Source organism: Brassica napus, chromosome A8 (assembly GCF_020379485.1).
Source record: "Brassica napus cultivar Da-Ae chromosome A8, Da-Ae, whole genome shotgun sequence".
NCBI classification, from domain to species: Eukaryota; Viridiplantae; Streptophyta; class Magnoliopsida; order Brassicales; family Brassicaceae; genus Brassica; species Brassica napus.
The window spans coordinates 21,515,030-21,540,415 of record NC_063441.1 but is presented as its reverse complement, the minus strand read 5'-3'; the positions used below and the strand labels follow the sequence as shown (position 1 = coordinate 21,540,415).

Below are 25,386 nucleotides of genomic sequence, written 5' to 3'. Positions count from 1 at the left end.
AAAATATAATATATAAATAATTTTTTTTAATTTTTATTATATGGTTACTATGATTGTTTAATTTATTTTAATAGCTTAAAATTAAGCAAATATAATTATAATACACATTTATTTTTATCAAATCTTTATTATTCAAAATCATTAATTGTCATATATGCTTTAGTCACATTAGACAATTCTGAAATCTTATTTAAGGAAATAATGAAGCACATTAATAATGTATTTATTGGAGTTTAATAAAAAGCTTATTATATATTTAGATGGACCAACATATTTCTTTAAGGATTCTAAGAATCATTCTAGTGATGACACGTGGCTACAAAAAATGTTGCAATGCTTATCAAATAATATATAGGGGATTCCTGATACTTTAAATATAGTATGATGTTATTTCCCTTGTGAAAAAACAATTTCAATTACATTCTGGATCCACACTGAACCATATATACAAGAATCGGTTCAATACTTAATCAGGGGATTCCGGTTACTCCTGAACCGGTTTGTTTTCATCATCAGAGAACAAATCCTTATCATCATTAGACTTAAGAGACAGAGAATCCTCGTCACTCGTATCCAAAACAAACATTGGTTGTTTAGGCTTTGGAAGATCCATTGTAGACGTCAGCATTGTCACAACTTGTTTGATGTTCGGTCTGTCCATTGCTTGATGCTGAACACATAGCAAACTTATCTGAACACATCTCATCACTGCTTCAACTGAACCTGACTCAGAATCAGCAATGTCTTGATCCAGTAGACCTGCTCCTCCTGTTTCACTCCATGATTCCCATGCCTGTTACAATGAAAACGAACTATAAACCATCAAGAAACCAAGATTTGTCTCAACTAGATTGTAATGAGATTGTAACTACGTTTCTTACGTGTGCAAGAAGGTTCTTGTTTTCTTTTCCATAGCTAAAGCTTGATATCTCTTTTCCAGTGATAATCTCCAGCATCAAAACTCCAAAGCTGTAAATGTCAGACTTCTCAGAGAATGTCCCTGTCCATGCATACTCAGGAGACATGTATCCTCTGCTCGAATACATAATGACTTTAGAATAAAATAATTGATTTCAACATAAGTAAGACTTTTTTTTTTTTTACAGTTTGTAAGTATTCATTTAACATTCATTTAATAGTATTATCACAATCATATTTCCTAATCTTATAAACATAACTCTAATAAGAAAAGGAAACTTATAAACCAAGCTTATCCAACAAGTAAGACAAGATGAGTGATTCTTACAAAGTTCCAAACACTCTGCCAGTGCTGTCTTGATTTTGAGTTCCTTGAAACATCCTTGCCAACCCAAAATCTGATATCTTTGGATTCATCTTCTCATCCAAGAGAATGTTGCTGGCCTTGAGATCACGGTGTACAACTCTGAGGAATGAGTCACGGTGGAGATAAACAAGTCCACGAGCAATACCTTGAATGATATTGAACCTCTTAGGCCAATCAATCTCCAGCTTCTTCTTTAAATCTACAAGATTATCATGTAAGCCACAGAAGAAACAATGACACATGCAGAGTAGATGAGGAAGTAGGAGGCTCACCAAAGAGAAAAGTATCAAGGCTTTTGTTCACCATGAACTCATAAACCAATAGCTTCTCTTCTCCTTCAATGCAATAACCTAAAAGTCTAACCAAGTTTCTGTGTTGTAGTTTTGATATGAGTTTTAGTTCGTTCATGAACTCCTCTTTGCCTTCTCCAGAGCTGCTAGAGAGACGTTTTATAGCTATTTCTTTCCCATCTTGTAGCTTCCCCTATAAGCACAGAGAGAGTATCATCTAGGGAACAATAAAGTAAGAGAAAAGAGCAAAGTAGATGATGATGATCTTTTTACCTTATAAACTGTTCCGAATCCACCTTGACCGAGTTTATTTGAGATGCTGAAATTATCAGTTGCAGTTTGTATGGTATGCATCTCAAAGAAAGTTAAACCTGAGACATTTTCTAACTTCAAACTACTCTTCCAAGAATCTTCTGAAGTCTCCACCATGGCTACACGAGCTTTACCTATAAGTTACAAGTATCCATCCATGTATTAGTACTTAAGTTTCTAGCATTTGAGTATTAGCCCAAATCTCAAAAACAGAAGAGCTTCAAGCTTGTAGGGAATAAGATCAAGAAAACAAATGAATGGACAACAAAAGAGAGACATACCATTTTGTTTCAGTCTGTATCTCCAACACCAAAATGCTGCAAGCCCCAAGATTATAAACATGCAGAGACTAATAGCACTAACAACGAGTATCTTGATTCTCTTGCTTCCAGCTGAGAGAACCACCAAGAAACAAAACTGTAAACCATATTGCTACTAAAAAAACTAAACAGAAGAAATGTGATTTGTGATGTCTTTAAGCCTTACCTAACTCAGAGCGTGCAAGACGGATAAAAAGAAACTCTCCTTCTTCACTAAACTGAACCATATCCAATAACTCCTTGTTCCACACCAAGCATCCAATTCCCTTAATATAAGCAAAGGCCAAGCAAGAACAGTTGCTAAGACATCCTTGACGGCACTCTTCAGCATCACCAAAGCTTACCAACTCATAAGAATCCGGAGGCTTCATATTAGCAACACGGTAAAACCCATCTGATGTATCTTTTCCCTGCTGGCACGATGATGATAACTCCGTTCTCCTCACACACCCACGAGTCCAGTTCCCACTACTCCACTCATCATCTGACTTTGGCACAAACCCTTTCAAGCATTTACACGTTGGAGTAGTACTACTAATGGACCTAATACACAAACCATTAGGTCCACATGCACCGTACAGATCACATGAGCTTCTAGGACCTTCAAAATGCTTAATCCACCCATTGGTTCCACCGTTGCTCCGGTGAATATCCAGTGACCCATCTGGTGTTAGCTTAATGTACGACACGTCAAAGTTTCTCAACGCGCAGAAAGTCAAAACTCCTGTCCCGTTGACCACATCTTGGACCATTGTCAATGGATTCACATACGTTCCGTCCATCTCTGGTATCCCTGAGAACCTTGTCTCCGCCCAAGGCCCGCTTCTCCAGTAAGGCGACGAGCCTTTCCACACAAGTCCTTGCGGTGGAACCTCAGGAGTAAGCTCTGCTAGAAACTCACCGGGAGAGGGGTCTGTGTTGCTTGTCCAAGAAGTCAACACGCGTCTCGTGTTGTTAGGGAGATCATACATGAGAGAAGAGAGAGGAAGCATGGTGTCTGTAAGATGGTCAAAGCTTTGCCATAGATATGTTCCTGTAACGTTGTCTACCACCACAAGGTTTCCTGAGTTTAAAAGCTCAGCATGGCATCGGTTAGATGTGAGGAGAGATTTTTCTCCGGATGACCAGAGAAGTTCTTGTTTCTCATCGAGCAAGATGAGAGTTCCGTTACTGGTGATTGTGAGATTAGCAGTGAGGCTCGTTGCTGGGGTTTCTCTGTTAGCTACCCAAACGTAGACACGAGGAGTGATTCTCTTGAACCAGATTCCAAGATACTGATGATTCTGAGAGGTGTTGTTAGGACTGAAGAATCCTAGCTCAAAGGATCCATCAGAGGAGCTCAGAGTTTGTCTTATGGACAAGGGACTAGATGTGGTTATTATATCTGCAAAGCTATAAGTTGAGAACAAGGTTAACACAAGCAAGTAAGGAAAGTAACGAGTACTCATCTTTCCTCTCTGTGTTGTTTGCGAGAGATCTTCCTCCAGAGATGAATATGAATAAAACCTAATAGATGTTTTGATATTCAAACTACTTGCTTTGATTCAACCATCCAAAATTGACCAAAGCAGCCATACGCGTATGGCTGTTATATCACATTAGGTTGACTTTATTTTTTTTTTTCAATTTTTTTAATTCTTGGTGGTGCATAAAAAGACAAGTGTCATGAAATGAAATATAGTACAATACTTTGAATGTTTCAACTGATACAAAAAGTTTTATTCACAATTTCAACGAGAAACAGCGTCCTAAAATGAAATAGAGCCCTAAAATGATGTGTTACTTGACTGCTACGGTACCTGATAGGCCATGGAGGGTATATACAAGAAGAGTTAGAAGAGGAAAGCAAGGAGTTACTGAAGAGTAAAGCAGCGGGAGTTGTTACGAGTTAAATAATACAAATAATAGATCATTGTACTTGGGCCTTGACTATAAAAGGACCCAAGATTACTTTACACAGATTACGCAAACGATTGGATTTGTGTGGGCTTGTTATCTCAATTAGAGAAACAAGAAAGGCTTAGAGCTCTGATCTGTAGAGTCTAAGAGGGGTGGTTGGGCGGTTATACATCAATATACACTATAGTTCTTATCAAATTGGTGCTAGTGAGCGTTCTGGATCGAACGATCGTGACGGAGGCGAGATGACGAGACCGACGCAACCATCGGGGAATGTAGAGTCGTTGGTGACGCAATGCGCGGAGAATCGAGAAAGTATCGATGAGCTACGATCATCGATAACGGAGATGGAGCAGCGGCTGGATGCAAAGTTCGAGGCGATCTTGCAGAAGCTGGATAAACGTCCGATGGAGGAAGCGGATCAACAATCCGATCCACTGATTCCGTTTCGCGATCATCAGGTACCGTTTGTTAGCTTGGATCAGGGCCGTAGTTCTAGAGAGATGGAGGATCGGAGGAGATTACCGTTATTGGAGAGTCGAGAGAATTGGATTAAACGAGTAGAGCTTCCGATCTTTAACGGTGAGGACGCTTACGGATGGATCGCATTGGCGGATCGTTTTTTCCGTATTGGAGGTTATGGTGAGTTGATGAAGATTGAATTGGTTTCTGTGAGTCTCAGTGGTGATGTTTTGAGTTGGTTCAACAGTGAGATATTGCGTCAGCCGTTTGTAAGTTGGATGGATTTCAAAGACAGATTGCTCTCACGATTTAGTAGAGTGAAGTTGAGGGATCCTAGCCAGCCGTTCTTTGCGGTGCATCAGACGGGAACCGTGGCAGAATACATTCATCATTTTGAAGACCTTTCAACACAAGTTGTAGGGGTGACAGATAAGCAGAAGGAAGGCATTTTCATGAACGGATTATCACCAGAAATGCGGGAGGTGGTGACTATGTGCAAGCCTATTGACTTACCAGATATGATCTCAACAGCATATCAAATGGAGACAAGCTCATTACATAGTATGGTGCAAAGAGAAATGAAGTACAAGTCATCAGGGTCTCATAAGCCACCGGAGCATATTAGTAAATCTTATTCCAATTTCAATACTAATGTGGGTTGGAAGCAGAAACCACAACAGAATGTAGCTCCAAATCCTGGGAAACAAGCACCACAAGCACGACCTCAGCTGCGATTGTCCGAGTCTCAGATTGCGGAGAAGAGACGTTTGGGGTTATGCTATACATGCGATGCAAAATGGTCAAAACAGCATAAGTGTCCAAATGCTTCTTTACAAGTGATGCTTGTGTTGAATGGTGTCGATATGGCTCTAAGGGATCAGTGGGAAGAAGAAGTGGAGGATGAAGACATTGTCTGGCAACCTGAAATCAAATCCATATCAGTGCAATCCTTGTTGGGAATGACGAACCCAACAACGACAAAACTAAAGGGTCTGATTAAGAAGCAACAGGTGGTAGTGATGCTGGACAGTGGAGCGACGCATAATTTCATTTCCCCGGCAGTAGTGAATCAATTGAAGTTGTCTCTTTGCGCTGACAAACGTTTAGAGATAGTATTGGGTACGGGAGTATCAGTAAATGGAGATGGAATGTGCAGAGAAGTGCAAATCACGTTACAAGAATTGACATTTACAGCAGATTTTATTGTACTGGAGCTTGGCAATGTCGACGTGATTTTGGGGATTCAATGGCTGCGTACGCTTGGGAAGTGTGAGATAGATTGGGAGAAGCATGAGTATTCTTTTTGGTATGAAGGCAGGCAGGTGTCATTACTTGGAGACTCAGTGTTGCAACCGGCTGCAGAGCAATGTAAGACGATGCAATCAAGTGAGGAGATTCCGTTGATATTACAGGAGACATTACAGAAGTTTCACCATATCTTTGAGGAGCCAACAACATTACCTCCTCTTAGAGGACGTGAACATGCTATCAACCTGCAACCTGGAGTGGGTCCTATCAGTGTAAGGCCATACCGATATCCTCATGCGCATAAAGAAGTGATGGAGAAGAGTGTTCAGGAGATGTTGAGTACTGGCACGATCAGGCCAAGCCAGAGCCCTTACTCCAGTCCGGTTCTATTAGTCAAGAAGAAAGACAACAGCTGGCGTTTCTGTGTAGATTACAGAGCTGTTAACCGAGCCACTATACCGGATAAATTTCCGATTCCGATGATAGACCAGCTGCTAGACGAATTGCACGGCTCAAAATATTTTTCAAAGCTGGATTTGAGGTCGGGATATCACCAGATAAGGATGCAGGAGAGGGATATTGAGAAAACGGCTTTTCGGACGCATGAGGGTCATTATGAGTTCCTGGTTATGCCGTTTGGATTGACAAATGCTCCTGCAACGTTTCAGGCCTTAATGAATGAAGTGTTCCGCAAATTCTTGAGGAAGTTCGTTTTGGTATTTTTTGATGACATTCTAATCTACAGTTCAACTTTGGAAGAACACGAGAGACATCTAGCAGCGGTGTTACAAGTTTTTGAAGAGCAGAGGTTGTTTGCGAATAGAAAGAAATGCGCTTTTGGGCAGCAGAGTGTTGAGTACTTGGGTCATATAATCACACCTGAAGGAGTTCGTACTGATCCACAGAAGATAGCAGCGGTGGTTAAATGGCCTACTCCGAGGACAGTAAAAGATTTGAGAGGGTTTTTGGGATTGACAGGTTACTACAGAAGATTTGTGCAGTATTATGGGATAATAGCAAAATCTTTGACTGATTTGTTGAAGAAGGAGATGTTTCTATGGTCGAATGCAGCTCAAGAGGCGTTTGAGGCGTTAAAAAAGGCTATGGTTACAGCACCAGTATTGGCTCTTCCGGATTTTTCAAAATTGTTCATCATTGAATCTGATGCGTCGGGATATGGTTTGGGAGCAGTGTTGATGCAGGATAAGCATCCCATTGCATATTTTAGCCATGCTTTGACAGAGAAAGAGCAGTTGAAGCCAATCTATGAAAGGGAACTGATGGCTATAGTTTTGGCCATTCAAAAGTGGAAGCATTACTTGTTGGGTAGAAGATTTTTAGTACGAACAGATCAGCATAGTCTGAAGTATCTGTTGGAGCAACGGGAGGTGACTTTGGACTATCAGAGGTGGCTTACGAGAATCATGGGCTATGATTTTGATATTGAGTATAAAGTGGGTAGTGAGAACAAGGTGGCAGATGGCTTATCACGTATTGTTCATACTGAGAGTTACACGCATTCGTCTCTCTTGTTGGCGCTAACGGTACCAGCCAATTTGCAGCTTCATGATTTGTATACTGAGGTGGATGGTGATGCTGTAATTCAGTCGTTGCTACAGAAGGTGTTGAATAAGGAGGTGGTTAAAAATGGTTATACAGTTTCAGCAGGGAGGTTGTTTTACAAGCAGCGATTGGTGATTCCTAAGGATTCGAAGTTCATACCATTAATCCTGCAGGAGTATCATGATGGATTGATGGGGGGTCACTCTGGTGTTTTGAAGACTTTGAGTAGAATAAAAGGGGTTTTTTATTGGTCGGGAATGAGGATGCGAGTGCAGCAATATGTGGCTGAGTGTGCGGTTTGCCAGACCCACAAATATTCCACATTGTCGCCAGCGGGATTGCTGCAACCAATTGAGTTACCATCTAAGATCTGGGAGGACATTTCAATGGATTTCATTGAAGGTTTACCTTTGTCCAAGGGAGTTAATGTGATCTTTGTGGTCGTCGATAGGCTTAGCAAATACGCTCATTTCATAGGCTTACGACACCCCTTCACTGCGGCTGATGTGGCAAATGCTTTCGTTCAAGAGATTGTCAGGTTGCATGGATATCCTCGTTCTATTATCTCGGATCGTGACAGGATTTTCCTGAGCAATTTTTGGAAGGATTGTTTCAAGCTGGCGGGTACTAAGTTGCGTTTCAGTACTTCTTTCCACCCACAATCTGATGGACAGACAGAGGTCTTGAACAGATGCTTAGAAACTTATCTCAGGTGTTTTGCTTCGTCTCATCCGAAGGCGTGGGCAAAATTTCTATGTTGGGCTGAGTTGTGGTATAATACTTCTTTCCATACTTCGTTGCAATGCACTCCGTTTCAGTTGGTCTATGGGAGAGAGCCGCCTACATTACTGTCGTATGAGAAGGGATCGACAAGTAATTTTGAATTGGAGAAGCAATTAAAGGAGAGAGATGTCATGCTGGAACAGGTGAAGCAACATTTGCTTCGCGCGCAGAGTGTGATGAAGTCGTCAGCCGACAAACATAGACGCGATTTGGCATTTGAGGTAGGGGTTATGGTTTATTTGAAGTTGAGACCATATCGCCAACAGTCCGTGAGTCGTCGCATCTGTCAGAAACTTGCAGCGAGATTCTACGGACCATTTGAGGTTGTTGAGAGAGTTGGCAAGGTGGCTTACCGATTACGTCTTCCTGCAACTTCGAAGATACATCCGGTGTTTCATGTTTCTCAACTCAAGCAAGTGATCGGACAAGGGCATGCAACATTGCCGCTACCTGTTTCACTTTCACGTGAGGATGAGGTTATTATTGCACCAGAAACATTGTTGGAAACACGATATGATGAGGAGGGCCATTTAGAAGTGTTGGTGCAGTGGAAGAATTTGCCGGTTCATGAAAATTCTTGGATGCGTGTGTCTGCCTTGAAACATCAGTTTCCGGATTTTCCACTTGGGGACAAGCTGGTGCTACTTAATGGGGGTATTGATAGGCCATGGAGGGTATATACAAGAAGAGTTAGAAGAGGAAAGCAAGGAGTTACTGAAGAGTAAAGCAGCGGGAGTTGTTACGAGTTAAATATTACAAATAATAGATCATTGTACTTGGGCCTTGACTATAAAAGGACCCAAGATTACTTTACACAGATTACGCAAACGATTGGATTTGTGTGGGCTTGTTATCTCAATTAGAGAAACAAGAAAGGCTTAGAGCTCTGATCTGTAGAGTCTAAGAGGGGTGGTTGGGCGGTTATACATCAATATACACTATAGTTCTTATCAGTACCTTTTTTTCATATAATAATTTGCCGTTCAGTGTACGGAGTTAGACTCAGACATGATCATCTGATCACTTATATTTCAATGATAAACGGCGGTAACCAGTTAATTAACTACAAGTGGATCAATCAAAATTCAAATGAATGCAACATAATGTTTGACTAAGTACACAAGATTTTCAAAAAAAATTTGTGAATAATAAATAGTAACAGCCAATCAAAGATACTTTCTGTGTGTAACTATTTTCACGAATGTCAAGTGTTTTTTTTGGTAAGTTTTAGACCTTACACGAAGCCAAATTTCATAAAAGAGTCCTCCAAAGCCATTGCAGTGCCGTTCAAAACGTACATAACACAAACTGATCTCTAACACTGCGATTTGGTCAAAGGGTTCCGTTATTTAAGCTAACATCTGCATCATATGTGTATTTTAACATAACCGAACCGGTTTTTCCGGGTCGACACTGGCCATTAAGTCATTTTACTTACTTTCATGTATCTTTGTCTTTCTGGACTATGGGCCTCACTTATTTTATTATTGGCCCAAAGTAAAACGACACCGGTTTAACTTTTTAACCCGTTTTAAGAGAGATTATCGCACTCTGCTTCTTCTCTCATGCAACTCCTCGTCTCTTTTGGTCTTCAGAGTGTCTTCGTACGGAAACCCTATGTTCCTTGCTCTCTCACTTGCAGGTTTGTCCTCAAAATCTGAAATATGCTTACTCTCACTCTTCATTTCTCATGTTCGATTGGTTCCTTTGCGATTTTATCTTTATTTGTTGAAATCTGAGTGTAATATTTTTGGGGTTTATTGTTGAAATTTGCGTGGTAAAATGGTCCGATGTACCGATAGTCTGGTAAAAATTGAAACTTTTCTATGTTTGTTGTTGTTCTCTGTTTGGATTTGGAGTCGGCTTCCTAGCTTCTTAGTGATTTACTCTTTGTGATTCTTGCTTGAGAGGATATACTAGGAGATGTCTGAGCTTGAAATGTTTGAACTTGAAATGTCTGAACTTGAAAGTCTGAACTTGAAAGTCTGAACTTGAAATGTCTGAACTTGGAATCTGAACTTGAAAGGTCTGACTTGAAAGAACTTGAAATGATATCGGTCAAAAAAAAAAAACTTGAAATGATATCGGTCAGAAAAAAAAAAAAAAAAACTTGAAATGATGTCTGAACTTGGAATGTCTGAACTTGAAATGTCTGAAAAATGTATGAACTTGAAATGATGTCTGAACTTGAAATGTCTGAACTTGAAAGAACTTGAAATGTCTAAAAATGTCTGAACTTGAAATGTTGTCTGAACTTGGAATGTCTAAACTTGAAATGTCTGAACTGAACTGAACTTGGAATGTCTAAACTTGAAATGTCTCAACTTGGAGTGTTTGAACTTGAAATGTCTGAACTGAACTTGAAATGTCCGAACTTGAAATGATGTCTGAGTCTGAACTTGGAATCAGCGAGTAATCTTTGGTCTTTTAGGCTAACCAATAACATATTTCATTTTTTGCTCAGGTTAATTTCCTGATTCACTCAACCACAGCTGTTCCAGATGTGTGAACTAATGGAGCAACTCTCGGAGCTGTCAGTGTCTCCTCTGATTCCGTCACTTCCAAACGACGTTACCCTCGACATCGTAGCTCGCGTACCCAGAAGCCACTACCCAACTCTCTCCCTCGTCTCCAAGAGTTTCCGGAAACTCATCGCCTCGTCTAAGCTCTACAAGAGGCGATCTCAGCTAGGCATCAACCAACACCGTCTCTTCGCCGTCCTCCGCAACAGCAACTCCGGTGATTTCAGTCTCTACATCCTCCACAGGAAACTCAACTGCACTAACCGCTTGGTCCTTGTCCTGCCACTTCCCCCCCATGTCTTCCCGTGGAAGCTACGTCCCTGTTGGTTCAAAGGTGTATGCGTTTAACGACATCGACGTGCTCAGCATTGACTGCACATCTCACACGGTCCACCCCATCGCCGACATCCCTCAGCGCATGGCTTATAAAGTGGTTAACGCGGTCGGGAAGAAGGTTTATGTACTCGGTGATTCGTTTTGTCATGTGATTGAGGAGGGTGGTGGGTGGTGGAAAGGGTGGAGGAAGGCAGTGACGGTGTTCGATGCAGAAACACAATCGTGGGGGGCTAAGTTGGTGAAGGAAGATATGGCTATAGGTCTAGGTCCCTTTTGGTCTGACTCTGTGGTGATGGAGGGTAAGGTTTACATGAAAGGCTGCATCAACCGCAACTCTTTTGTTTATGGGCCAGTGGGAAAGAAATGGGAAGTGATGGACGAGATGATGAACTCTAAGGACTGGGAAGGTGCGTGTGTGGTTGATGATGTCTTGTACTATCACGATTGTTCCGAGAAGGCGGTTTTGAGGGCTTTTGATCCAAAGCAGAGGTGTTGGAGTGTTGTCAGCGGTTTGGAAGAGTCTTTGGCGGCTGAGACTGCTCAGTCGAAGTGGTGCGATGCGGTGAGCTATGGCGAGAAGAAGTTGGCTCTCTTCTTTCCTAAGAAACATGAAGGCAGTAAGGTCATTTGCTGTGCGGAGATCGGTTTGGAGAGACGCCAAGGAGGAGAGATTTGGGGTAAGATGGAGTCGTGTGATGTTGTCGTTGAGGATGGGGTGTCTGAACTGGTGAAGTGTGTGGCTGTTACCGTTTGATGCAATGCAGCATGATAATAACATCTCTATTTAGATATCCCTTCGTATTTTAAATTATCCTAAATGCCATCTCGTGTGGTTGATCGTTTGTGTTAGACAAAACCTTGAGAGCGTGTTGTTGTTTAAAACTCTGTTACATGTGTTTGTTAAATTTGCAATGTTTTGTTTTTGAATCGTTTCCTTACTATAAAGGAAAATTTTAGGAACTTTTGTGCTCCGACGAACTCAGTCAGACACACGAAGGTTGCAGGAATAACCGGAACCAATCGAACCATTCATACAACCAATAGAATTAGAGTTAGCCATGAATATATAGCCAATTGAAACATTGATCTTGCACCACCAACCTTTAAAAATTTCATATAAATTATAGTTCTAATTTTTCTTTAATTATTAAACTTTAAAAATTTAACTACAATATATTAAAATTAATATATACAAACAGAGCATACATTGTCAATAATCAGTGCGACCAAAAGTAATTAAATAGAGAATTATTTTTTCAAAAAAAAAAAAAAAAAATTAAATAGAGAATTATTAACAACATAGCATGCATTATCGTCTCACCGATTGACACTTAACAGGCAATGGCGTTTAGTTGATTATACTAAAAGAAGATGAAATGAATCTCACGGGTGAAAAAAGTCGTAAAGGATGTGCCAATATTTTCAGTCAAACGTATGAAGACCGTCGTTAATAGAAAAAAGACAGTATAGTAGTGATGCTTCTTGTTTTGCTGTTACAAAAAAAAAAAGTGATGCTTCTTGCATTATCTTTAGAATTAGAATAATGCCCACTTGACTTGACCCCTTCACCATAACAATATTTGGACTTGTCTCCTGAGAAATTTAATGCTCATCACACCATCACTGCATCATTTAAATCAAATCCATATGCTTCTTAAATGCTACGTTCAATACTAGAATCTTTCCATATTTAGCTCTGTTTTGTTTGGTTCCGTTTTAGGAAAGAAGCTATGGGACTTCATGAGAGCATGGGTCCTCTTGTTCTTGCTCTTACACTCTCTTGCTTCTTGTCAAGTGTCTGTCTTGCTCAGGAAAGATCTTTCTTTTCCGGCAACCTCAGTGACTCTGAGACCATCGTCTCCAGTCTTCGCACGTTCAGGTTCGGTTTCTTCAGTCCTGTTAACTCCACAAGCCGGTACGCGGGCATATGGTACAACAACATTCCTATACAAACTGTGATATGGGTTGCTAACAAAGACAAGCCCATCAACGACTCCTCTGGAGTTATCTCTCTGTCGGAAGATGGAAACCTCGTACTCGCAGATGGTCAGAGGCGTGTTCTATGGTCAACCAACGTCACTACTCAAGCCCGCGCCAACTCTACCGTCGCTGAGCTTTTGGATACAGGGAACCTCGTGCTAAAAGATGACAACAGCGAAACAACTCTTTGGGAAAGTTTCAGGCATCCTACTGATTCTTGGTTACCAAACATGGTTGTCGGGACAAACGCAAGAGCCTCTGGAGAGAACATCACGATAACTTCATGGAAAAGCCCTTCAGATCCTTCTCCAGGGAGCTACACCGCTGCACTCGTTCTCGCTGCGTATCCAGAGCTTTTCATCATGAACAAGGATGATAATAACGCTACGGTGTGGCGAAGTGGGCCCTGGAACGGCCAGATGTTTAATGGTTTACCAGACGTGGAGCCAGGAGTCATCTTTCTTTTCAGATTCACGGTTAATGATGATACTAATGGATCAGTCACCATGTCGTATGCTAATGACTCCACGTTGAGATACTTGTACATGGACTATAGAGGTTCTGTGATCAGGAGGGACTGGAGTGAAGCTAGGAGAAACTGGACGGTGGGGTTACAAGTTCCGGCGAGCGAGTGTGATATCTACAGAAGATGCGGTCCATTCACTACGTGCAACCCACGGAAGAACCCACCGTGTTCTTGCATTAAAGGGTTTAGGCCAAGGAGCCTCGTAGAGTGGAACAATGGGAACTGGAGTGGTGGATGCACAAGAAGGACGCCTTTGCAGTGTGAGAGACAGAACAATAACGGGAGTGCTGATGGGTTTACAAGGCTAAGGAGAATGAAGCTGCCTGACTTTGCAATAAGATCAGAAGCTAGTGAGCCAGAGTGTTTAAGGACTTGTTTGCGGACATGTTCTTGTATAGCTTGTGCTCATGGGTTAGGTTATGGTTGCATGATTTGGAATGGAAGTCTGGTTGATTCACAGGAGTTGCCTGCTGGTGGAATGGATCTTTATATCCGTCTTGCACATTCAGAAATCAGTTAAGTTATTACTATTCCTTTACTCCTATTCTTACTTAAGGCTTTGAATGGTAACAGATAGAACCGCACCGCAGTTATTATTTGTTCTACATGTTACCATTCGGACCCTTAACATTGCAGTTTTACTAATTTTGTTACTTCTTGCCTACTCTCTACTAGAAACTCCGGACAGAAGACCGGTTATTATTGCTTCATCATTGGCTGGAGGTATACTTGTTGTGGTAGCTTGTGGTCTCATGGCGCGACGGCTTGTCATGAAGAGAAGAGGTACTATGTTTTGTTCTTCTAAGTCATTGGACATTTTGGTTTTAATAACATCTTGGATTGGTTCTCAGCGAGGAAGAAAGGAAGAGACGCTGAGCAGATGTTCAACAGAGTAGAAGCCTTAGCTGGTGGTGATAAAGCAAAGTTGAAAGAGCTACCATTGTTTGAGTTTCAAGTGTTAGCTGCAGCAACTAACAACTTCTCTCTCAGAAATAAGCTTGGACAAGGCGGCTTTGGTCCTGTCTACAAAGTAAGCATCAACTAATTATGGCAACAAGAAGTTATGTTGACTCCAATTTTGTGGCAGGGGAAGTTGCAAGAAGGGCAAGAGATTGCAGTGAAGAGACTTTCAAGAGCATCAGGACAAGGGCTTGAGGAGCTTGTTAATGAAGTGGTTGTGATATCTAAGTTGCAACACCGGAACCTAGTGAAGTTACTTGGTTGCTGCATTGCAGGAGATGAAAGGATGCTAGTCTATGAGTTCATGCCCAAGAAAAGCTTAGACTATTATCTATTCAGTAAGTGTTACACTATCTTTTGTGTGTGTTTCAAAACTCTGTTTCAATGTTAACAGAAGTTACTGTGCCGTTCAGACCCGGTTAAGGCCAAACTTCTTGCTTGGGAGACACGGTTTAACATAATCAATGGGATATGTAGAGGTCTTCTGTACCTTCACAGAGATTCTAGGCTGAGAATCATTCACAGAGATCTAAAAGCTAGCAACATCTTGTTAGATGAGAATCTGGTTCCCAAGATATCTGATTTCGGTTTGGCTAGGATTTTCCCAGGGAATAAAGATGAGGCAAACACAAGAAGGGTCGTTGGAACATAGTAAGTTATTCATACCATATGTTACACCTTCGTCTCTATAAAGACAGTACTAAACCGGTATATGCATCATGCAGCGGCTATATGTCACCAGAATATGCAATGGGAGGACTGTTCTCAGAGAAGTCTGATGTTTTCAGCTTAGGAGTGATACTCTTGGAGATTGTCAGTGGAAGAAGAAACTCAAATTCAACTCTTTTGGCTTATGTAAGTCTTTCATAACTATACTCAGTGTTATAACTCTCTTGAGACTATTCTGAGCTTCTCTGTTTTTAATAGGCATGGTCAATCTGGAACGAAGGGGAGATTACTGAACTGGTGGATCCTGTGATCTTTGAGCAAGTCTTTGAGAAAGAAATAAAGAAATGCGTTCACATTGCGCTTTTGTGTGTGCAAGAAGCTGCTAACGATAGGCCAAGTGTTGCTACAATGTGTTCAATGCTCAGCAGCGAGATTGTAGACATTCCAGAACCGAAACAGCCTGCGTTTATAACAAGGAACGTTGTTGCTTCAGAAGAAGCAGGGTCCTCTGAGAACAGTGAACCTAAAGCTTCTATCAACAATGTCACCATCACTGATGTCTCAGGACGTTAGAACCCTCAGAAACAAAACATATGTTTATTAAAGAAACCCTGTATGGATGGCCAGAGATACATCATTCCATCTTTATAGATGGTTAAGGTCTCAAACATGTAGTAATGTAAAAGTGCTTACTGTAATATAACAATTGTACGACATCAGAATATGTAAACCAAGAATCCACTTCTCTTAAGCGTTTGCTGCTGGTCGTATAATAGGAAGTTCAATGGATGCACTTTCATGTGTGGAAGATTCAGCTGCTTGTTGTTGAGACTCAGGATCATAAAACTGGCGGTGGTCATGATGCTCAGAGTGGCTAGGAGGACGAAGATTAGGAAAACTTTCACCGCTTTGGTTGTTGGAATTGTGAAGGAGATGGATCGGAGATGAGTCATGAGTTGGTGTGTTTGATTCAGAGCGTCTTCCATGTTGTGTCTCTTTCTGTGCTTTGTGATGCCACTTATTTAGCATCTTGGATACTCTTTTGTTGAATACCGTTGGCTTCATCCTAGTACCCATCTACACACATTTCATCAAATACAATGTCATAAAAAAAAACTAAGATCATCATGTATTGATCTCACTGAATATTATGTTTTTTATTACCTGAATGACAAGAGCATAGAGTGGAAGAGTCACATAACTGCAAAGTATCTGTACAACAAGTCTGCAAATTTGTGACCTGGTCAGTTAAATAAAGTGTTTTCCCCGAGTATTCACACAACCAATTGTCAAGCTAATGTTTAGCTTACCCAACTATAATTCTAATGGCAATATCTTGAGGTTCTTTATGGAAACAATTACTGAAACCGAATTCATACTGCAGATGCCAAAAGATTAATGATATAAGAAACAGTATGGCCTATAAAAAAATTGGAAGGAAAAGTGAAATGAGTCTCTTACAGAACTCCATGCAAAGAAAGCAAGTTGAAATGCATTCTGCAAAGTGAAGGGTTTTTAGTAATTATAGGTTTATTACCAAGGAGAAAGAAAAACCGAAAGAGGATTAACCGGGATATTGAGGGAGTATCAACGACAACGTTTTTCCGTTTTAATGGACGTTTTGACAATTCCTGCTCGAGACAATCATCTCATTCCCTTCACTCTTTATCTTCTCTATTAAAAGAGAAGCACCATTTTTATCTACCATAAAAAAGTCATATGAACTTTATTAGGTCCATTTCATTAATTACATTTATTAAATTATTTATATAATTTATTCAATATATAAAGATATTGATAATAAATCAATTTTAACTATAAATTTAAATTTTATTTTTAGTTATAACAAAATGTTGAGAAAGAATGTAACAAAATCTTTCTAAAAATTTAAAATATTTTATTTAAATTAATACCATTGATTAATTTCGTAATTAATAATATACACTATTATACATTAATTTAAATAAAATTTTATTATAAAACAAAATAAAATAAAAATGTATGATATTTTTCAAATTTTATAATTATATTCTATATCTTCTTTATTAAAAGAAATACCATAAAAATTCATACTAGGTCTATTTCATCAATTACATCTATTTGACTATTTAAGTTAATCTATTTAATATATAACATTTCTAAAAAATCTTATAAATTATATAGATATTAATAAATAAATTTTCACTGTAAATTTAAATTTTATTTTTACTTATAACAAAATATGTTAAAAAAACTAACAAAATCTTAATAAAATTTTAAAATATTTTAAAATTAATGCAGTGATTGATTACATAATTAATAATATAGTATTATTATAATTTATTTACTTATAAAATCCCACAATATACGAAAATAAATAACATAGAAATATAAATTATGCTAAGAAAATATCAGTTTTATAGTATAACTAAATAAAATGTTAAAATGTATTGTATTCAGTCTGTAAAAATTAGAAAAAATGAAGGAGATTCTTAGTTTTTTTATTTCATACTATGAATTTATTTTACTAAACTCGAAAATATATTAATATATAATAACAATTAACAATAAAGTAAAATATATAAAACAAATTATTATACATTAATAATATTTAATAAGAAACATAACAAATAATATTATAGATTTATACAATATATAACACTAAAATGTAAATATTTTTTAAAGTTTTACGATGGTATCCATTATATATTTATAAAATGAAAATCTACCCGCACGGATGTGCGGATGAAAAATCTAGTTATATAATTAAAAGGAAGACGTATATTTAAGGTTCATCGTAATCGCATGTACATAAAATTTAATGCGTTTAACATTTACTACAGAAATAAAGTACATTCTTTTTGTCGGAGGAAAAAAGTCCGTCCGAGTCGGACTAACTTTTATTTTGTCATAAAGTTTCTCAAAAAAAGCTGCATAAACCTTTAGTCAAAAAAAGAAGCTGCATAAACCTTTAGTCAAAAAAAGAAGCTGCATAAACCAAATCCAATTGGTTTTAATTTCGATCAAATTTTTTAAATCGAATCAAATCGACCTAAGAAATCGAATTTATTCTTTTTGAAATCAAATCCCTAAAATCCTAACTCAATAACCCGAAAATTGATGATTTTGCTGGAATCATCAACCTTCCCATTACTATGGATCCAATCTCTTCTGTGTTGGAGAAAGTAAAGGTCTTTACGAAATCTCAGTGATTTGTTCAAGTGTTTGTCTTGCTCAGGAAGGAGCTTCCTTCACCAGCAACCTGAGTCCTTTGAGAACAGTGACCTTAAAGCATCTATCAACAATGTCACCACCACCGATGTCTCAGGACGTTAGAATCGAAACATATCTTTAAATTCGAGAAATCCTTATAAAGGGTGGACAGATAATACATTCACCATCTTTATAGATGGTTAAGGGTCTCATACATGATACATGTAGTGATGTAAAAGTGCTTACTGTAATATAACAATTGCACAACATATAACAATTGTAATATAACATATATATTTAAGTGTTTGCTGGTCGTAGAGGAGGAAGTTCCATGGATGCACTTCCATGTGCAGTAGAATGATGTGTGGAAGATTCAGCTGCTTTGTGTTGGGACTCAGGATCATAAAACTGGTAGTGGTCATGATGATTAGGAGAAGGAGGATTAGGAAAACTTTCAACGCTTCGGTCGTTGTAATTGTGAAGAAGATGGATGGGAGATGAGCCATGAGTTGGTGTAGTTGGACGGCTAGCGTAGGGGGTGTTTGATTCAGAGCGTCTTCCGTGTTGTGTCTCCTCCTGTGCTTTGTGATGCCACTTCTTTAGCATCTTGAATACTCTTCCGTTGAATACTGTTGGCTTCATCGTAGTACCCATCTACACGCATTTCATCAAACACAATGTCAGAAAAAAAAACTAAGAACATATCGAAGTCATGTATTGATCTCACTAAAAGTTTTGTTGTTTATTACCTGAGTGACAAGGGCATAGAGTGGAAGAGTCACATAGCTGCAAAGTATCTGTACGAAAAGTCTGCATGTTTGTGACTTGGTCAGTTAAAGTTATTTCCCGCGTAATCCAACAACCAATAGTCAAGTTAATGTTAGCTTACCCAAAGACAATTCTAATGGTAATATCTTGAGGTTCTTTATGGAAACAATTACTGATACCGAATTCATACTGCAGATACCAAAAATTCATGATATAAAAACAGTACTACATCCTCAAAAAAATTTGAAAATTTTTTTTTGAAAAAAAATGGTAAATGGATCTCTTACCGAACTCCATGCAAAGAAAGCAAGTTGAAATGCATTCTGGAAAGTGAAGGGTATTTAGTACTCATAGGTTAATTATCAAGGAAAAAGAAAACCAAAAAAAAAGGATAAACCGGGTGGTGAATCGTACCGTGAAAAGAACCAAATGGATCAGGAAAAGCATGAAGCTAGGTTTGTCAAACCAGAAGAGATCATCACCAGGCTTAACCAGAGGGGCGCCTCTTACCACATCGCCTTTCTCTTGGATTCTTAGACCCAATTTGGTTATAATCACTTGAAGCTTTGTTCCAACTATTAGAACCACCTACAGATTACACCCATTTTGTTTAAAAGAAAGGCCATAAGTGAGAAACGATTTATTGGTTCAATAGTTTGGTGTTCTTACAATCAGAGGAATGAGTGGTAACCAGAGGTAAGAATGTAGTCCTGTTTTAAATGAAAACCGATGTCAGTTTTGTGATGTAGAGATTGTGTATTTGAGAAGTAAGCAATGAATGTTACCATCTAAGTTGGTCAAGAGGAATAGCACAGTTACAAACCAGATGACGGGGCTGCATAAAGTTAGCAAAGTTTTAGAGATTTTTCCTAGTTGGGTTATAAGAAGCAATCTAGTAGATAGACCCAAACCTGATCTCGACAACAGTTTTGAAGTCTTTTTCTAATGATCTCTGAATATAGTTGCAGAAATCATATGGCATTTTTTCGCTCCCGCTCCCAGGAGCAAATTGCGCCTGAACAAAAAGAGTAATTTATATTACTTATAATCTTTTCCAAATTCTGATGTGAGACATTGTCTATAATAACAAATCATACTATTTATACTCATTTCCAACTTCCAGTGCGATACATTATTGTCCCTAGTCAGTTATATCACTTTCTTTAAAGATAACGATTAGGAGTATTATAACTAAGTTTGTTATATGGTGGTTAGTGATGGTTGTATTATAAAAAAGTGTACACATTTAAGTCGATATAGAGACAACATTCTTTAAGCTCTTTCCGGTCTTCCATTCTTCATGTTAATTATACGTCTGATAATAACTGTTATACTTAGCAGTAGACAAAACAAAACAAAAGATAAGTTATATAAATTCCCTACCGTGATAAAACCATGCCGCAAAGTTAAGTAATCAACTTTGGTGACAGATCCAACGAACTGTCTGAAAAAACAAACAGTCCAGAGCGTAACACTCGTCTTGCTCCAGGCATTGAGATGTCTTCGTCCGAAAGTTGTGTCCCTCGCAAACCTGAACCTCCCAGGATCTGCATAATTAACAAGAATGCATTCATCGTAAAACTTCCTACGTACAATTTCGGTCTTTAAATCTCTCTCATTTAATAGCACATACCGTTAGAGTATTGATATTCTATTGTCTTTGTCTCTTCCTCCCACTGCTCCCACTTCCCCATCTGCAATACTCAATAAACAAGATAAAATACAATATTTCTTGATTTTCAAGTCACTGAAGAACGCACAAGCAAGCAAAGTAGGTACCTTGGTCTTTCCCAAAGCATAAGTAACAATGCAGTAAATAACATGAACCACCGCGAGCACGAAAATGAATATGTGCAGCTGGTGGATTCCGTAAGCAGATACAAAAGGCACTTTCCCCTGAGATAACCCACAGTCAAAATTAGAGAGGATGATTAACAAGCATAGCTGCATAGGGTCGTTTTAATACACATATGTGAGACTATACGTTACCTTTGGGCATTCGTTGTAACCTTTGGTGGCTAAACTTCTTCTAGGGATGTAAGATTCAGCTAACTCAAGGAGAAGTTTTCCAGTGGATTTTTGTTTATCGGCTTCTTTTTTATCTAATTCCTTTTTAGCTATTTCTGCGGCGCTGCAAGGGCGCATTGATGATGCAATACTCTTGGGAATGCATAAACTTGAGATTGGTGTTTGTGCGACTGTTAAGAGTAGTGATATGAATCCCAACAGCATAAGCTCTGATTACAATAAAATAAAAAAAAATTTATGTTAAGAATAAGTTAGGTAGCTAACTAGCCTTATAACCATAATAGAATCAATACTAAAGCTTTTAGAATTTCTATATCAAAATTGTATCAGTTTAACCAACACAATGAATCATTTATGCTAAAATTTTATAGAGGAAATACAGTATAATGAAAATGGTGAAAAATATGTAACAAAAGGTAAAAAGAAAAAGAAAAATACGTAACTTGGATGTAAAGGTAGAACTTGTATTAACATAATCATACATAGAATAATATCACTTTTAATTTTGTTGAATTATAATGTTTTAGTTATTGCTCGTAGTCTCTCTTCAATTTCTACCTGCTTTAACTTTTTCAAGAGCTTCATAAAGATTCCCCTTGTGCTTCTTTTTGAGCCACTGCCATTAAAAAAAAAGAGCAGATTTAGCCATAAGAGAGAATGAAACAGAGCGGGGAAAGGAAGAAGAAGTAACAAAGACAGAGTGACAGGTGACAACTAACGCAGAAACAGAGTAGGAAGCAGAACAAGAAACAGAAGAAGAGAACTAAACAGAGCCATCTCAAGATGTATAAATAAAAAAAAAGAGGAAGAAGGAGAAATCAACTGGGGCTTACGGATCCAATTTTGTGAATCAAGTGTTCGATAAAAAGCGAAATGAGTATTAAGACGAAGCAAACCACAGCGACTGTCCACGTAGAGGTCTCCTCTAAAGTCCTCTCATATTCCTTATCCGCCATTAGAGTTTTTTCTTGTTCTTCTTTTGCTCTCAGGTTTAGTTAATTAGTACGTTTCGCAATTGTCATTATATATGAGGAGCCATGAGTAAGAAGTAAGAAGTAGATGAAGATAAGATCCTCAACTAGAGATTGTAGTCTAGTTCGACGTCTTTTTTAGAACATTCAACCCATTTATTACTCCATCATGTGACGATTTCTCAGTTTATTATCATCCTCTTTCTTGTTTGGTTCTTATTTAATATTGTGGGTCAATCATGTTTTGCTTTCATTTCACTTCAGATATTTTTCTAATGTTGTTCGGCAAATTGATTAACCATAAATGGGTTATTCCGTAATTTTCACTTGTGAGTGCATATAAAACATAGATATGATTACCTTAAAATTTTCGATAAACCTTTTCATCATATAATTTACAAAAGATTACATGCCTTGAGAATCGCATTCCAAACTTGATGAAGAAACTTTTAAGTCTTTGATCATTAAGCCAATGGACTTGACGATTATCTATTAACACATGTACGATGCATGCATGCAACAATGATGAGTAAATAGTTACATTAACTATCTTGTTAAGTGGAAACTACTGTGAAATTAGTCGGGGTCCATCAGCCATCGCATCTTCGCTACGTGCCAGTTACGTGAACTAGTAGTGGTGCTTATACGTCAGTTACGTGACATGTGGGTAAATAATGAGACTGACAGATAAAAGACTAAAACGTCAATCATATATATATATACATACAAAGATCTGAATGCAGTATAAAAAGGATCAGATGAAGCTGAAAGAAAAATACTGAACAAATCAATGATTGCACGCTTTATACTTTCTCTTCTTCGTGACTTCGTCGATGACTGGATGTACGTTTAGAATTTAAACCAGACGTGATCTAGCTACGATAATGACCACTAAATTGGTTTTGTAAACAATGGATTTTAGCGAAAAAAGGAAAAAACAACAATAGATCGTGGTGAAATCTCAAAGTGACCGACACAAGTGACAAGTGCAACTTTTTTTTAACCCGAAAAAATGGGAATTCAGATCCGAAATACAAACCCCATTCAAACAAAATATTCACAGTCAATGTATTACAAATTAGTTTCGTACACCCACTAGTCCGTTTTTTAAATTCTTGACAAGTGCAACTTATTTTTGTGCATATATTTTTGTGGGTAGACATAAACATACGTTGTTAATAGACTTAGATTTATTACAAAATATCAACGTTATTATCTTTATTTAATGGACGTTTACACCATTCCTGCTGGAGAGACAATTTAATTCGTATGTTTTCATTCAAACAGAAAATAAATTAATTCGTATGTTAACATTTACTACTGGAATAGAAATTCCTTTTTGTCGGCGATATCGACTCGAACTGAAAAAATGCTAGGTATGTAGTTTGTTTCATTTATTAGCCTGCATGGTTGATTGGCTGCATAGAAAAAATAAACCAAACCGAACCAAATCCGACAAAATTCGGTTGGTTTAATTTCGATCAAAACCGAATCGAACCGACCTAAGAAATCAAAATCCTCAAAACCCCCAAAATCGAAACTCAAAAACCCTAATAAATGAAACGAATCCAGATTCTGCTGGAATCATCACTCTCCGAGTAAAAAAATGGATCCAATCGCTTCCGTAGTGGAGAAAGTTAAGCTCTTTGCGAAATCGAGCCACGACTTAGTCTCCAGCCACTTCGCCTTCCACGAGCCTCCTTCACCCCAGAGCCCGGTATCTCTAATCCATCCCCCTTCTTCGAAATCCGCCATCTTGTTTGGAATCTCTGTAATGGGTCGAAGAAAGTATATACATTGATTCATAAAAACGTAATCTTTAAGCTTTTTAAGAGGATTTTGTGTTTGACTTGGGGGAACCATGTTCAGATTGATATCTTGAAGCGTTTGCAACGAGAAGCCTTCTCTGATATAACGAAGCTTAGAGACAGACAAGAGAAAATGGAGAGAGTTATTTCATCTAAAGGAGGTCCCTTTCAAGAGACTAGCACTAACGTGAGAGGTGAAGTTGATGTCCTTGGAGCAATGCTGATGATGGGAAACGCTGACGAGGAGAGTTTGGATGGAGTGAGACATGGGTTGCTTTGTAGGTTCGTGTTTGAAACTAGGCTTAGGGAGAGGGATAAGCTTGTGGCTGAGCTCGTTGCTGGTGTTTCAGGGAACCAGCTGTCTTTAGCTAAAGTTTTCTACAAGGCAGAGATTAGTGATTGGTTATCTGCTGTTGCTGTTCCCGTTGGGGCGCGTTTTAGAGATATTGATGCTGCTCTTGTGTCTTCTTACCAGGTAATCTATCTATCCACCAATTGTTGTTTGTTGCAGATTTTGCTTTGTGTAAATGATTGAAACTACCTTTTGTCTTGCAGGGAATGAATCTTACAGAAGTTTCTGAACTTGGACCACCGCTTTTGAACCAACGTAACGATAGTGCCATAGGATTAACATTCAGAAAGTCAGTTATGGTAGCTTCACTGGCTCAATCCATCACAAGCCTTGAAGGTGAACAAGGTTTGGATGCAACAAACCGTTGTTTCAGAACTTTCGGGGAAGTAACCTGCCACATTCTGAGGGATGTAAAACTATCTCTACTTGGCTGTCACCAGATTTTATCACCACCGTCTAACAGCCTCCGTTATTCTGCTGGAGCCATTACAGTCCCAGTAAGTTTCCTAAGGCGGGGTTTTGCTATGGAGCCTCTGGAGATGAGCAGAGACATGAATCATGTGTCCTCCTCTAGCTCCATTGCTTTGAAGTTAGACTCTTTAATAGACGAGTGTACAAGAGTTGGGGGATGGATTGAGGTTCAAAACTCAAGAGAGAATCAAGTGATATGGTCAGTTTCTATTACAGACAAACCAGAGGATGAAGTGGGCTGGGGCATGAGCGTTGGGGGAGTAAATCATGATCGGTTTCAAGTGGAATCGTATCTCAAATTCAACATAGGCCATCGGTTTAGCTTAAGTCCAGGTCTTGTCTATCTCACAAACAGTAAAGGAAGAACCGTAGGTCTTATGCTTCAGTCTCATTGGTCTCTGTAATCTTTAATGTTTATCCATAGTTGTATCTACCACTAATTGCAAATGTTTAGAGAAAAAAAAGGTCTAACCAAATCTAGTGTAGCTGCCTTATTGGAATAGTTGTTAACGTGTGGCTGTACCAAAGGACAAAGAAAAACCAAGTTGTTTCATTAATATCCAAAGTTATTATCACCCGATGATGGTAGGTGGATCTTAAACCACTCGAATCACTTCAAAAAATCTGAAGACTTGCTACTT

General features: G+C 38.6%; 5 protein-coding genes and 1 pseudogene across 6 annotated transcripts; 3 read left to right on the top strand and 3 right to left on the bottom strand.

Annotated features, from left to right (window-relative positions):
• Nucleotides 1–363: 363 nt before the first annotated feature.
• LOC111199859 (G-type lectin S-receptor-like serine/threonine-protein kinase At1g61360) lies at nt 364–3,785 on the bottom strand. The gene is made up of 7 exons (XM_022690394.2): nt 2,374–3,785; nt 2,169–2,279; nt 1,849–2,021; nt 1,558–1,768; nt 1,247–1,484; nt 882–1,032; nt 364–793 (listed from the first exon to the last, which is right to left on the bottom strand). Exons 1-7 carry the CDS (start codon nt 3,653–3,655, stop codon nt 485–487), a joined length of 2,475 nt encoding a protein of 824 aa, XP_022546115.2. The 5' UTR covers nt 3,656–3,785; the 3' UTR covers nt 364–484.
• A 5,954-nt stretch (nt 3,786–9,739) lies between these two features.
• On the top strand, nt 9,740–11,947 carry LOC106362141 (annotated as a pseudogene).
• A 221-nt stretch (nt 11,948–12,168) lies between these two features.
• Nucleotides 12,169–15,746, top strand: LOC106362138 (G-type lectin S-receptor-like serine/threonine-protein kinase At1g11300). Its single transcript, XM_013801974.3, has 7 exons — nt 12,169–14,041; nt 14,202–14,309; nt 14,378–14,556; nt 14,614–14,824; nt 14,900–15,137; nt 15,212–15,341; nt 15,414–15,746. The coding sequence occupies exons 1-7, from the start codon at nt 12,751–12,753 to the stop codon at nt 15,726–15,728; spliced, it is 2,472 nt and encodes an 823-aa protein (XP_013657428.2). The 5' UTR covers nt 12,169–12,750; the 3' UTR covers nt 15,729–15,746.
• Nucleotides 15,747–15,902: 156 nt separating this feature from the next.
• LOC106367008 (MLO-like protein 2) lies at nt 15,903–16,654 on the bottom strand. Its single transcript, XM_048738256.1, has 4 exons — nt 16,617–16,654; nt 16,466–16,533; nt 16,320–16,380; nt 15,903–16,232 (listed from the first exon to the last, which is right to left on the bottom strand). The coding sequence occupies exon 4, from the start codon at nt 16,230–16,232 to the stop codon at nt 15,903–15,905; it is 330 nt and encodes a 109-aa protein (XP_048594213.1). The 5' UTR covers nt 16,320–16,380; nt 16,466–16,533; nt 16,617–16,654.
• Nucleotides 16,655–18,480: 1,826 nt separating this feature from the next.
• LOC111199861 (MLO-like protein 2) lies at nt 18,481–22,238 on the bottom strand. 2 transcript variants are annotated; one of them, XM_048738255.1, is made up of 15 exons: nt 21,977–22,238; nt 21,702–21,759; nt 21,210–21,352; nt 21,105–21,152; nt 20,895–21,011; nt 20,749–20,809; nt 20,499–20,662; nt 20,027–20,130; nt 19,901–19,950; nt 19,785–19,825; nt 19,530–19,703; nt 19,403–19,438; nt 19,237–19,304; nt 19,097–19,157; nt 18,481–19,001 (listed from the first exon to the last, which is right to left on the bottom strand). In XM_048738255.1, exons 1-15 carry the CDS (start codon nt 22,097–22,099, stop codon nt 18,645–18,647), a joined length of 1,605 nt encoding a protein of 534 aa, XP_048594212.1. In that variant the 5' UTR covers nt 22,100–22,238; the 3' UTR covers nt 18,481–18,644. The 2 variants fall into 2 exon arrangements, with proteins under 2 accessions (XP_048594212.1, XP_022546119.2); XM_022690398.2 differs by having other exon boundaries at nt 21,105–21,352.
• A 1,379-nt stretch (nt 22,239–23,617) lies between these two features.
• Nucleotides 23,618–25,328, top strand: LOC111200882. Its single transcript, XM_022692327.2, has 3 exons — nt 23,618–23,831; nt 23,984–24,397; nt 24,478–25,328. The coding sequence occupies exons 1-3, from the start codon at nt 23,721–23,723 to the stop codon at nt 25,147–25,149; spliced, it is 1,197 nt and encodes a 398-aa protein (XP_022548048.2). The 5' UTR covers nt 23,618–23,720; the 3' UTR covers nt 25,150–25,328.
• The last annotated feature ends 58 nt before the right edge of the window (nt 25,329–25,386 follow it).

Excerpts from the sequence above, each read along its gene's own strand:
- LOC111200882 (XM_022692327.2), top strand. The coding sequence starts at position 23,721 with ATGGATCCAATCGCTTCCGTAGTGGAGAAAGTTAAGCTCTTTGCGAAA. Across the intron at positions 23,832-23,983 it reads CTCCTTCACCCCAGAGCCCG|ATTGATATCTTGAAGCGTTT; the intron begins GTATCTCTAATC and ends AACCATGTTCAG. Across the intron at positions 24,398-24,477 it reads CTCTTGTGTCTTCTTACCAG|GGAATGAATCTTACAGAAGT; the intron begins GTAATCTATCTA and ends TTTGTCTTGCAG.
- LOC106362138 (XM_013801974.3), top strand. The coding sequence starts at position 12,751 with ATGGGACTTCATGAGAGCATGGGTCCTCTTGTTCTTGCTCTTACACTC. Across the intron at positions 14,825-14,899 it reads CTTAGACTATTATCTATTCA|ACCCGGTTAAGGCCAAACTT; the intron begins GTAAGTGTTACA and ends TGTGCCGTTCAG. Across the intron at positions 15,342-15,413 it reads ATTCAACTCTTTTGGCTTAT|GCATGGTCAATCTGGAACGA; the intron begins GTAAGTCTTTCA and ends TGTTTTTAATAG.
- LOC111199859 (XM_022690394.2), bottom strand. The coding sequence starts at position 3,655 with ATGAGTACTCGTTACTTTCCTTACTTGCTTGTGTTAACCTTGTTCTCA. Across the intron at positions 1,485-1,557 it reads CCTTGATACTTTTCTCTTTG|ATTTAAAGAAGAAGCTGGAG; the intron begins GTGAGCCTCCTA and ends ATAATCTTGTAG. Across the intron at positions 794-881 it reads ACAAGAACCTTCTTGCACAC|GCATGGGAATCATGGAGTGA; the intron begins GTAAGAAACGTA and ends TCATTGTAACAG.
- LOC111199861 (XM_022690398.2), bottom strand. The coding sequence starts at position 22,099 with ATGGCGGATAAGGAATATGAGAGGACTTTAGAGGAGACCTCTACGTGG. Across the intron at positions 21,760-21,976 it reads TGATTCACAAAATTGGATCC|TGGCTCAAAAAGAAGCACAA; the intron begins GTAAGCCCCAGT and ends TTTTAATGGCAG. Across the intron at positions 20,810-20,894 it reads ATGCTTTGGGAAAGACCAAG|ATGGGGAAGTGGGAGCAGTG; the intron begins GTACCTACTTTG and ends TGAGTATTGCAG.
- LOC106367008 (XM_048738256.1), bottom strand. The coding sequence starts at position 16,232 with ATGGGTACTAGGATGAAGCCAACGGTATTCAACAAAAGAGTATCCAAG.